The following is a 13,162-nucleotide window of genomic DNA, read 5'->3' on the forward strand; positions in this document are numbered from 1 at the left end:
TATGTGTCCAGACTTTTCAAAGGTGTTTAGGTGTCCTATTTAGGTGCCTAATCTGCTTGGGCACTTTTGGAAATCCCATTAGATATCTATATACCTTTTTTGCGAATCTGGTCCCGTGTAACTTAGGTTTTTAGAACTGGTAGATCTCATCCTCTCACCTAGTTTTTAATTCATAGCTGCAAGAGGAAAACTTCTCAACTTTGAACTAGTTGAGGTGAAGGAAATATTCTTTGCATCTCCAACTAAATTGAAACCTAAAATAATGAATGCAAAAGCTTTACTATACAGCTAACTGAAAGTATTTACATTTGGAAAAATAAAATACCAAAATTCACTCCATTTTAAAGGCTGAAAATAATATTTAATACAGCCAGTCATGCTGTGCTATACCTAGAAAGCTTGAGAGAACCTCAAAAGTTAGATATTCCCTTCCCTCCATTTTTTGTATAATGAAAAAAGCAGCACTGTTTAATTCATTAAAAAAAAAGAGGTCTCATTGATGCAGCATATCTTTAAATGATTGTAATAGATTATGGATAGGTTTATTTTTAAAAATAAATGTATGTAGTTTAAATAACGCTTTGACCACCCTGATTAAAAAACAACACTGCATCTAATCAAAGCAAAGCTTGTAGAGTAACTGACTTCTTAAAGTAACTTATCCCTCCAGAGTTTCAGGATGTGTGTGAGGTAAGTTTTGTTGTTTGTTGTTGTTACAGTAAAGATATCACAGCAATGCTTTTACTGAGTATAGACAGTACTAATGAAAAGACACAAGTGTGAAATATACTATAGCAAAGCTTTTAACTTATGTTCTCTTTAAAATATATATATGAAAAAGCATTTTCCTAAAATGAAAACTGATGGGTTATAGTACGCAGTAATGACTACTGCCGTTAACCACTTCAGTTTAAAAAAACCAAACCACATGCATAATATTATTTTACAAAACGTCTGCTGCGCATGCACTGAGGCTAAAGATTTTTAGCCTAGGGTCTTAGTGCAAAAGCATGGCAACTCTGGCAACATAGAACTGCTCTGAACTATATTAATTTGCAACTATTGGTAAAAATATTGTGCACAATGTACTTGCAAGATAATGTAGATTAGGGGCTCAACCCTGTTCTTTTATGCAATTTAATTGCGGATTTATAGCTCAAAAGGGGAAAGGGAAAGTGAAAAAATAACCCTTGTAGCATGACCTAAAATCAACAGATCTGGGCTCCATTGAAGTAAATGAGGAAGTGGGTTCTAGAATTGAGGACCTGTCACTGAAAAATCCATCATGACTGTCTTCCCATTTAAATTCGGAAGCTCTTTGCTGCACATATTCGCTTTAGTAGTTGTTTTTGTTCTCAAGTATTGAAGACAGTATTACTCTCTAACCAACTGGTGATTCGGAAAAGTAATAGTCAGTAATAAACCAATATAGGTTGTTTTTAATTTTTCTGGGGACACAAGGTTCCTCCACTCTCTATGGGAAATTACTGTTCCACCTAGGGTTTCTTCTTAGGGCTGTCAAAGACTTTTTCACTGTGTGGTATGTGAAGCTTTATTTGTCCTGGTCCTAGTGGGAGTGGGGTTGGAATCAAGCAACTTCTCCTTTACAGTGTAGCATAGGGGTGAACACAGCAGCTTACCATCAAAGTGTAACACCCCCACCCCCAGCACGGTGTGATGGAACAGGCCCCTTCTCCCCCCCCCCCCCCCGTGAGAGAAACCATTAAAAAATTTGCCATAAAGGATGAAACTAAACTTTCTGTTCCTTAAAAACAAGCCCCACCCCTCACACATCTGAAATGAACAATCCTAAGATTCCTTTAAAGCAACAGCAGGCGATACAAGCCCTGTGGGTATTACTGGTTCTCCATCAGTGGTTCTCAACCTATTTGTCCTTGTGGGCCTCATATGCAGCTCTGTGTTACATGGACCTCATCCATACAATATATATACTACCTGTATGGCCCTAGGGATGTCACATGAGCCACAGCTATGTGCTGAATGGGCTGCAAGTGGCCAGTGGGTTGAAAACCACTGATCTGGTTTGAAGAAGGGGTAGGATTAAGCACCTGCAAAAGCCTTTTATTAATAGGTGGCAAAATAGGCACTGACAACACCCACATCCTTCCCAACTCTCCCTACAAAAGGCATCCTTCTGAACTACTGGTGAGGAAATGGAGACTTATGTCACATCTACAGTAGGTTTTTTTTTTTTTTTTTTTTTTTTTTTGTACCAGTACAATCACACTGAACTAGCTGCACTAGCGATGATCCCATGTAGAAGTGGTGCACTGATGTGACTTGGCTCAGTTTCAGATTGGGCTAAATTACGCCAATGCAAAGGCATAGCTATACTAGGAGTGCTTTACTGATATAGGGATACAGATGAAGTATATCAGCAAAGTGCTGGTAGTGTGGATGCAGATATACTGATACAAAGTGCAGTTTTGCCAGTATCATTACCCCCGCCCCCAGCAAAATGTTTTGTACCATTAAAAGTGCATCTTTTCTGGTATAACTGCATCCACAGTAGGGACTTTTGTGGGCAGTTATTTCAGTCAGGGATCACACCTCTTCACACTCTATCAACATAGCGTGATGGCAGAAGTCTGTAGTGCTGACATGGCCTAAGTCAGTTTTTACATTGTTGCAGTGCCATATATACTGAGAGTTTGCACCAGTACCACCACCATGGTATAGCTATACTTATGCAAAATACCATTGTAGACAATGGCTGGCTAGCCCCCACTCCAGTCTTCTGCTTGGTGCTGCAATTTAAATTGTCTACAATTTAATGAATAAACATCTTGACTTAATCAGGGTTGGCATAACAGTTGTACAGATGTTAAAAGCTAATGAAGATTAGTCTGACGTGTATTAGAAAATTACAAGCATTTCTTTTGACTATTTAAATGTCTTTGTTTTTGCATTAGCAACAGAAGAACCTTGAAGGATATGTGGGGTTTGCAAATCTCCCAAATCAAGTTTACAGAAAGTCTGTGAAGAGAGGGTTTGAATTCACGCTCATGGTAGTGGGTGAGTTGTTTTCTTTATGCATCTAATTGGTGATTCACCTTCCCCAAAAGAATTTGGAGTAACTGAAGTTTCAGCTATTCACATGTTTACCTCATTTGTGTAAGCTGATTAGAATGTATATTATACTTATCATTTTTGTTTTTTAAAATGTTAAATTCTAAAGTGTTTTTTTAGGGCATACAGTCCAGTTGAATATTCGTTTTTTGTCTTCTGTTATGTAGGCAGATGAATAGGGACAGAAAATGGGGAAGATAAAGAGCCTTCAGCAGAGAGAGGGTGTTGTGCTAGCCTGTGCAGAAACATTAATGTAGATCTACTGAAAAGTGACTGCAAAAATGATGTAGTGGAAGTCGTTGAGGTCTAGAGATCAGCATCGTGTGTTCAGTCTACAAATAAAAATGTTTTTTAGTTGTCAGTGAAACAGTTTCAGCTGGGGATCTGAAAGTCTAGCTGGATCCCTTCTTGCACATCAGTAATCAGGACCCTGTGTATCCTGTGTCTGTGGCACCAAAATTTTGCTACAGAATCCAAGCCTTCATGTAAAGAAACATTTATAGTTTGCATAATGACAGACAAAAACAAATACTGTATAAGCAGATAGTGTTTTTTCCAGTGACTTCAGATATCTTCAGACAACCACAGATACGTGTAACTAATCCTGCTCATTACAGTGGGATGTTAAAATTAATGGTGGTTCGGCATATGAATTAACTTTGTTGGTCACTTTAGATGAATGTTTCTGCTAATGAGTTTATCCCATAATGCTAAATTACTATCCATGCTGTTTGGGTGTCAAACTTTCATTTTCCCCCTGATTACATGTGTGATGTAGCTGTGTGATCAAAGTGAAATATCTGCAGTGCCTTGGAAACGAAATATGAGGCAAGTGTAAAGCTGTTTTTTTTTTTAAGATTAAAAAAAAAATAAAACAAGGAGTGCTGTACTGATTCTATTTTAATGTTTATATAAAAATCCCAGCTTGTGAATTTAAATGAAGCTATCTCACAACAGGTTGTTTGCTACAGAAAACATTGACCATGCCCCACTGCTTTGTTAATTTGATGGAAGATAGTGTTAGTTTTCTGCTGTTTAGATTTGAACCAGATTGCTGTTTTAACTGTTGGATGTGTAACTGAGTTAACAGGGCAGGTACATTTAAAAAAAAAAAAAAAAAGTATGCTTTAGTAATAGGTAGCTGTTCAGTCCTGCCCTCATTCCTTGAACCTGAAATTCTGAAGTGGATCAAAAACTACTTAGCTTGCTTGGATTTTGCTCATGTTTTTGTAACTTTGTGATGAACAATGTAAAAATAGAAATTCAAAAATAGGCACATCCTGTAATAGCCAACTGTCCTTGTTCATCAATACTTCCATCTAATCTGTAGTTTGATTAACCAATAAGTGTCTCAGTATTATGTAATCCAATTGAACTGATAGCTTGTGTAATCATTGTGTCCGTATAAGAGAATGTGCACAAGTATAGTGCTCATTGGTTGAGTTACAAATCTAGGTCAAATTGGGTCTAATTCATTACAAATCACTATTCAGGGAAATGAAGAATGTGAGTTGGAATAAAAGAATCTGAGTTTGGGGCTTATTTAAAAGTTTCCATTATAAACATGCATTCAGCTGCATAACTTGTCATGAAGCACAAAACCCCATTTGGTCTTAGGTCTTTACCAACCAGAAATGTATTCATTTTTCAACATGTAAAGTTAGGAATCATGCTGTCCTTAAACAAGGATGAGTTCAGAAAATAATCACACGATACAGAGACTGTCTTCATAAGGTTGTAGTTGCTGAGAGGTGAAAATTGGCAAATTCATTTAACAAAATGGGATATGTGTATTCTATAGTCACTAAATTAAAACTATAACTTTTAAATCTCATGGAAAACAAATCTCTAAGAACCAGCAAGCTGTACTTTGTTAGTATCTCTGTTCCTCATGACTTGAAATCTTCAGCATCTAAAACAGTTTTCAGTGCAGATGCATTCAGAGGAGTGCTAAAAAAATATTGGTGGTTAAGTAGGAAACTTTAATCTAAAAATTTAGATTTTCAGTAGGAGGTTGACGTGAAAACTAAGAAGTGAAGCCTTGCAATTACTGACTTTGTTTTTAGCATCAAATCTTTGTACTTCCTAGTATGGATTCACATTCCATTCTGGCAAATGCTCAGAACTTTCATTGGCAGGAAGTTAATACATTATCGTGCACAGACCATAAGTGCTCTCTGAAAATTTGAATTATTTCCTTGATGAGAGGTCATTTTAAAAAAAAATTACCAGGCGTTTCATAGACTTAACTTAGTCTGAGTGTCAGAAGTTGGTCTTTGATTGGATGAACATATTCCCTATACACTAGGTCAGTATTTTGTGTGTAATAGTACATAAACTCATATGGTACAGCTACAGCATATTTTTCACTTTATTTCCTGCCACGTTTGACTCAGTATAGCAGAAAACAATTACAGCCTTTTAAAAGAGAGACTGCCGAAACAGAATATTTTAATTTTTTTTGGCAATAGGAGGTTTTTAGACAAGTGGTAGTAGAAAAGTAAAGCTTAATTTTTTTTCAGCAGTTCTAGTCACAGATAAAATTAGGAATACTTAACTGCTTTAAGAAGTATTGTAACAATTGTGAAATGTATTAAGCCTTTTAAATAGAATACGAGGTGGAGAGGAATTCAGTCTGAGATTTCCAAGCAATGCATTTGGAAAGCTTTTGATTTAAGAGAGAAATTCCCCTGGATCTTCCAAATATGAAGGATTCCAAGTATCTGTTTTAAACATAAAAATGATTATGAATCTATTGCAACATCTCATTTTGTTTTATAACTCAACTATGACAGACTCCACTCATCTTGAAATATGGATTGTCACTTATTTTTGTACGCTGTCTTGGAGAGGGGAGCACTGATTTGATTTGAAGCATCTAGTCACTACCACAATGTTAAATGATTGATATTAAAGAAGAGAATCTATCAGTGCAATATGTTGGACTAATAGATTCTGAAACTTAAGAAACTCACGTTACTTGCATATATTTAGATTTGTTTGTGGCCGAGTATTGGCTGATACATTTGGAAAAGATATTGTATATGCTGCATAATGTTGTCTTATTGTTTAGAATGGCCCTCTGGAAGCTTAAGTAAAATATTTCCAATTTTCCTCCTCCCTCATGGATGCATGCTGATTTGTTACCGTGGGGTTCCACATAAGTGCTGGCCTGCTGGCTATATTCTATTTATAGATGCTTCAAAGTCAGTGTATTATCCATTTGTTCTGGAGTGAAAAAGGCAATGTAGACTTGCCAAACAGATACAAGGACATAAAGTAGGTCATATTTAGGGCTTGCAAACCTTGTGTCTAATGACTATTTTCATATGTTCTATAGATTTGAAAGCATGGATTGCAATTTCCTGTTAAAATTATTTTCCAATTGTTTATGTAGTCTGGAATGAACTGTTAATCTTCTAAATCTGATCCCCACACCAAGGCAGTTTAAAGCTAATCATTTTTCAATATTAACTACTTTATTTTGAGGAAGAAGAGCAAATGTTTCAGGTGTTTGGCAGCTAGGTTAGTTTCTGATTGATTGTGTGGTAGAAAAGATCCACGGCTCAGTTTAACTGCATGTGATATGTCAAGTTGTCATACATTCAAAATGCAGGACATTTAAAAATAAATTAAATCACTATATACTAATGATCTTAAACTCCATTTGCCGAGCGTGGGTAGGAATCTTTTGCTAAGTGAGTGCTATCAACTTCTGCAAAATCTCATCTTTTATCTAAAAATTTGGCATGCTTACAGTTGCAAAGAAAACCTTCCAAATATGAACTGAGTGTAAACTGTGAAGTGATGTTGTCATAAACCTGCAAAGTTAGCTCTGTCAGGATGATGGGGCTGTCACTCCTGTGTGGGAGCTCTTAATTGCTGGCTGCTGTTGGAATGGTTGTACACGTGGGGCATGCAGAGGCACTGAGTCTTAGTTTAGGGTCCCCTGCTATCTTGCATCTCCTAAAAGAGGATGCCAGTGGGCTCCCCAGTCTTCCCATCAAAGGTGTCTGTAATCACTTATTTAAGGTGAGACAGTCTACACTTAAGTGTTTTGGGAGAACTTTCAGCATTAATTTATTTGTGGGAGAGATAGCATACATTGTTTGGAGGGTGGTGTGGAGGGAGAGTGCAGAAAGAAGTGACCCACCACTGTTTGGTTTATTGGAGATGGTATTAATTTCTTGTGTACATGGTGATGGAGAACTTAATTGATATTGGTGCTTGCATCTCCAATTCAATGCGTAACCCTCCACAGAGTTCAGCCAGTAGGAGAGCGACGTCTTTAGGCCCAGTCAGCAGGACATACTTGACTGGGTAAGTGTCAGTTGGGAGGGACATGGCTTAGGACACTAGTGTATTTCAACTAAGAGAGTGCTTTTAATTATTGGGCATCTTGGTGTTAAAACATTTTTAAAATCTCTAAGTGTGGAATTAATTTCTTTGAGGTTTTAGAACATATTGCATTAAAATATGTAAATGTGTAGTAAATGAGAATAACTTCATCCCATAAATGTAATTTTTACTATAAAGTGTATATATGATTAGAAAGTAGGGTCTGTGTAAACTTTTCACATTCTACTATTTTAGTAACATTTTAAAATTAAATAGAATTATTATTATACTTTTTTGATTGTATTTGGCCTTGGTTAACGTTAATAGGTTGACAAGTTATTGGGAAAATACAGGTAAGTTTCAAATAAGTACAATTGCATTGTTTCCTTTTAGAGTAGCTCTAAAAACATGTAATTATAAGCTAGACCAAAGTAACCGAAATTGTTCTCCTTAATTGACTTACTTGCATTTGAAATTTGTTCTGAAATTAAAGTATCTATGTGGAAAACTAGGAGAAAAAAATTGAGGTGATATCTGCTATCCTGTTCCCATCCTGCAAGGTTATGTAACTGAAATGCTGTTACATTTCAGCTCAGTGTGGAACAACAAAAGTAATTAAGACATCCCTTAGGCATAAGACATAAAGGATATTAAAAACAGAAATATAAACTCATAATCAAATTAATGTTCTGTGCTGGATGTCTTTGAAATCGAGGTTTAGAAATATGGTTTCAGAAGGGTTACGTCTAAGATCAGGAATAAAAGCATTCCACAAATTGAGGCACACAAGTGTAAAAATCTTAACACAATACCTTAACTATATCTGTTGTCTCTATAGACCCCAATCTTCGGAAGTCCCATATGTTTTCAGTAGTCCATAAGCTAAACCCTAAATAGTCCATTGGTATCATTAGGTGGGCAAAATCTCTTCCTGAGTTTTGGATAGCTCTATGTCAATGGATGATAAAAAGTTATGGTGGACCTTCCTGCAGAGTAGATAGGTTCAGTCCTACCACTAATTTTTTTTTGTTGGCAAAATTCCTTAAATTCAATTTTTTGTTATATAATTTAAATGAAAGGTAGCACACTTTGATTATATTTTATTTAGCACATTGTTCATTAATAAGCAGAAAAGAGTATTTTGGTATCATGTTAGACATTAATTTCAAATCTAAATTTACAAAATATATAATTAAACCACTTCTGCCATCAAAATACCACATAATGTGTTTTTTTTGAAGCTTTTTCAATGCTACTAATGTTGCATGTTCTGCCATAACATTGAGTGACATATCAAGCCTACAATAATATAAAATGGGTAACCTATTAACAATCCAGTGTTCCACATATAACTGGAATGTCATCATCTGAACTATCCTCCATACTTACTTTTCACATCCTCCTCATTCGTGTTCTCATTTATTTGCAGCCTACGTGCTGGAGAGCATTTGAGTCCATTTGCAAGGCACTGGAAAACAGGGAGTTTATAGTCTGTATTGCATTTACAAGCTATCAGCTGCAACACTGCCTCAGGAGTGGATGGGCCTTTCATCCATTCACTTGTTAGTTCACCCTGACCCAGCCATGCCGTGTTTCAGGGCTGGGTGTGACAGGATACTTCTCCAGGCTCCTACACCAGACAGCAGCCTCGTAATTGGCACGCAAAACATGAAGTTAGTGGAAGTCTTTCCATGGAGGCAGCTAGCCAGATTCAGCATCTCCCTTCTTAGCATGGAACAGCTGGTATCTTAGCTCATTCCCCTCTGTCATATTTGACCAAGCTGCATACGTTCTATAGGTGAATTTTTGAAGGAGAGAGATTTGTAGACAAGACCCAGTGTTGCCCTAGCTCTGCCAGTGCTCTCTGAAAGAGCCTCTTCTCTGGTGATCAGCTTTAGGCCAGTCACCTCCCGACATTCTGCAAAATGTGCTAACAGAATCACATCCAGTGAATGCATGCATTCCTGACATGGGTGTTCAGACATCCTAATGTTGCTTGCTTGCTTCTATATACTTCATGCACTTTTTTGATACCACATCTTAAGTAGATTTTGCTGATGTCCCTGAAGAGAGGAAGAGTAAGAATTACCACATCAGTGTCCTCAGATACAATAATTCATTCATGGTTCTTTGATGCATGCTTTGTATGTAGCATAATCAGAGTGTCTGTCTGTCTCTTCTTGTGAAGACTATAAGTTCAGAAAGTTTGATGCCCCTTCTCTGGTTAAACTTCTTACAATCTTTCTGGCAGGTCACACAGTTTTCTCACCTTGTTTCTCCGGGAAATTGGGGCCTTTTCAATTCATCACGTAAGAACTTGATGAGAGCAGTCTTGCTGCTATAACATCCAAGAACACTGTGCCTCCATTGTTGGATCTTGTAACTAGATATAATGTTGTTCAATAGTCTTCCAGGGCCAGACCTTTTGTTTTCCCTCCCTGAATTTTTAATTGAGATATTATTTTACGCATCAAAGATCATTTCTGTGCTGTTGTTGTGAGTTCCAGTCTTGAAGACTGACAGACATGCTCTGATAGATCACTATATGTTTTGTTCTCAACATTTATTTTCTGTACAAGAGCCTTTCCATTTATGATGCAGGCAGAATGACTAGATATTCTCAGCTGTTGTTACTTTTTTTTTCTCTCAAGATTCCTTGCCAGGGCTGCTTTGCCTTCCTCATGGTGCTGTCAAAGTTGGAGAGAGCCCAGGGCAGTGATCCTAAGCAGTGTTGCAACACTTCCCTCATGTCCAAATTCCTCCTTGCTGCTACCAAAAGCATGGCCAAAAAAAATCTTGTGATCTGCCTTTAATATAATCTTCTCTGAGGCTTTTGTTTTATTGGATTTCTGTGTTGTTGCATATCTTCAGTTTTTGCTTTGGTAGACTGTCATAGATGCTCTGGGTTGGCTGCACTGTTTCTACATGTTCACAGCTACATGTCAGTGCTGTGTATGCATCTTCTCCTTTCTTATTTGCATGTAACAGATCCTCTCAAATGCCTGCAAGAGCTACAGAATTAGTGGAAACAGGCCAACTCATTTGTCTCTGAAAAAGGATTGACCCCATCTTCTCCAGTGTATCCATCTGTGACTGCACATCTTTTTCATCTCTCTATATGCCTGATGGTTCTGCATGAGATATGCCAGGTGTTTAGACCCTGATCGTTTGTCTTAGTTTCCTCAGACAAGTATTTCTGCACCCTGTCCCAGCTGTAAGACTGAATCCTTTGGTTTCACCTGCTGTCTGTGTGCCCTCATTGACGGTCTCTTCGATGGCTTGATCCACAGTGGTTTGATAACCTCATCTGTATAGAGAAGCTGCCATTTTTAAAAATTATCGTACACTTCAGGATGTTCTATTTCAGTCATGTCATTTATGTGTAGTATACTAACAGACATCTTGCATAATTCTGCTTGTCTTAAGCAAAGTACCAGGATATTCTTGCTCTTACCATTGCTAGGTGAAGAAGCCAGTCACCTTCTCTGGATGCTCAAATAGACCAAAGAGCCACCTCAACCATATCAGTGTAGATAATCCAGAATGCTGATAGCTTGCCATTTTCATACTTCAAGAAGTTCAGGTGTGTGTTGAAAACTGAAAGATCATCAAACATCTGTCCTGTGTTTGGACATCATTTAGCTGTTCCTGTGTAGTGTTGCTGCACAACTTTTCCATCTGGATTATTGTCATTTGAGGCTTTAAGTGAACCAGGTGGTGTTCATTCAGATATAAAAGCAGGGCCTCATACACTTATGTAATCTGACAGCTCAATTGTAGTTTTGTCCCTCCAGTACACTGCTGATGAAACCTTCAGCAATAATACTGAACTCAGCTGTGGGACCAGCATCCTGGAATCCTTTCCCAGTGATCAGAGACATACTGCATATGTGTGAAATGTTCCCATTCTGATTATGGACTTGAGTTTGTCATCCTTCAGCAGTATTTCTGCAGCCTTGGCATACAGTGCCTGGTGAAGCACACGTACTATCTTTCAAGTCAAGTTTTTCCAGTGTTTTCAGTCTTCAGGATTTCATATACCATAGACACCTCCATTGCTGGCACACGTCTGGTTCTGAAATACCCAACACTGACCTGAGTCTCACTGCTCATGCCAGTCCAGGAGCTGACCATCTGGTCATTTACATTTGTTTCCCTGACCAGAGACCATACTTGGTTCTTAATCTGAGTATTGTGAATGGGCTTTTCATAGTCTGTCCCCACTGGTTCCATCTCAGGAGGGCCAGTCTGGTTACAGACATTATTAGGAGGAAGCATTAGTAGTGGAAGGAATGATGCTGTAATTTTTTTGTTTGTTTTTTTTATTTTATACTTTCTCTGCATGTGTAAGCTTATTGGGTTGTCCAGTAGTTGGTACCTGAGGCTGCACTGCAATGCCACTTATTCTTTGTGATGTCCCTGCATTACTGAGTCTCCAAGTCTGTTGATGTTGTATGCCAAAGGTGGGGATGCAGGACAGACCATTGGATGGTATTGCCACACCTGCCTTGTCCTCATTCGTCAGTTTCTGTAGACAGAAGGCAATGTCCATTTCCTCCAGCCAACTTATAGGATATCCCATAACCTAGTTGGTTGAGTCTCTCATTGCCTGTGAAGTATTTCACTTACCATGGTAACAGGATTTGCTTGGCAGGTTTCTGCACACCTCCACTAACAGCATATATATGATCTTAGGGGAAAGGACAGTATGAGTCTTTGAGTTTATGAACATGGTGTGCTCTTTTGTGTTCCCAATTAATGCCATTTTGGTGTGCTTATTGGGCCACGGGTTGAGAACCACAGCTGTATAACAAGATCTGATACTGTGCATCAGCTGCTACCAGCTCCCTTGATGTAATAGCCAGTGTCTTTCCGTCCATCTACTCTTCTGCTCTTTTCTGTACATCACTACTTGACTTGGTCTACTGCTTGATGCAATGGGTCTTGATCCTTTTCACATGGATATTTTGTGACAAAATATCCAGACTTTTTTTCATTATCCGATGGGTGATGATCTATTTCCCTTTTGATTTGTGGCTGATTTCTTCATTATCACTGGAAGATTCTGCTTGTTTTTCAAGCTGTTGCAGAATTTTCTTTTGTGTGAAAATCTTTCCACAATTTAAGTGATAAAATGTGAGGTAGTTCATTTGTGTCTTTATATTGCATGATAGCAGCACATTGTTTGACCTGTGTCGCTCTTAAAAAGATTCTTCCATGATTCCAGATCTTGATTTTGTAAGGTCTGTGAAAGGAGCCTCCACATCACATATCATGCATGTTTAGGCCTTCGCTGTTTGTGTATGTTTTTTGGGAACTTCTGAATTGGATTCCATGACTTATTCAGGAATCACAGGTGCATCACAGTCAAATCTGAAGCAAACAGGAAGAAATACGTAAATCTTCGGTCACAATACCTTATTGTACACAACTACCTAAATATTGATTTTTAAGTTGAAAAAGAAATGCCTGTGGGAACACAATAGTTTTTTCACATGGAGAGTGACCTCTCCCTTGTTGATAGGTTGTTGGCAGTTGCCATGGCAACTTCCATACAAATTAGACAAATTTGCATACATTTCATTGTTTTAATGAAATGTAATTACCCAAAATTAGGTGAAGATGTATTCAATTTTTAGTCAAAATGTAGCCATACCCATTTTTCACTCCATGCGTACACTTACATGTACATTTTCCATGGAAACAGGCCTAACTCGACTTTTAAGCTACTGTG

General features: G+C 37.8%; 1 protein-coding gene across 3 annotated transcripts in view; it reads left to right on the plus strand.

Moving 5' to 3' along the window:
* The window catches only part of SEPTIN7 (septin 7), a 132,735-nt gene that overhangs the window by 24,249 nt on the left and 95,324 nt on the right, over positions 1-13,162 (plus strand). For 2 of the 3 annotated variants that reach the window (XM_050938041.1, XM_050938039.1), the window contains exon 2: positions 2,934-3,036. The exons of the other annotated variant lie outside the window; for it this stretch is intronic. In XM_050938041.1, coding sequence (XP_050793998.1) covers positions 3,027-3,036 — 10 coding nt within the window. In that variant the 5' untranslated portion in view covers positions 2,934-3,026. The remainder of the gene's footprint in view (positions 1-2,933; positions 3,037-13,162) is intronic. 3 annotated transcript variants of the gene reach the window in all.

The sequence above is a fragment of the Gopherus flavomarginatus genome, chromosome 2 (assembly GCF_025201925.1).
Source record: "Gopherus flavomarginatus isolate rGopFla2 chromosome 2, rGopFla2.mat.asm, whole genome shotgun sequence".
In the NCBI taxonomy this organism is placed as follows: Eukaryota; Metazoa; Chordata; order Testudines; family Testudinidae; genus Gopherus; species Gopherus flavomarginatus.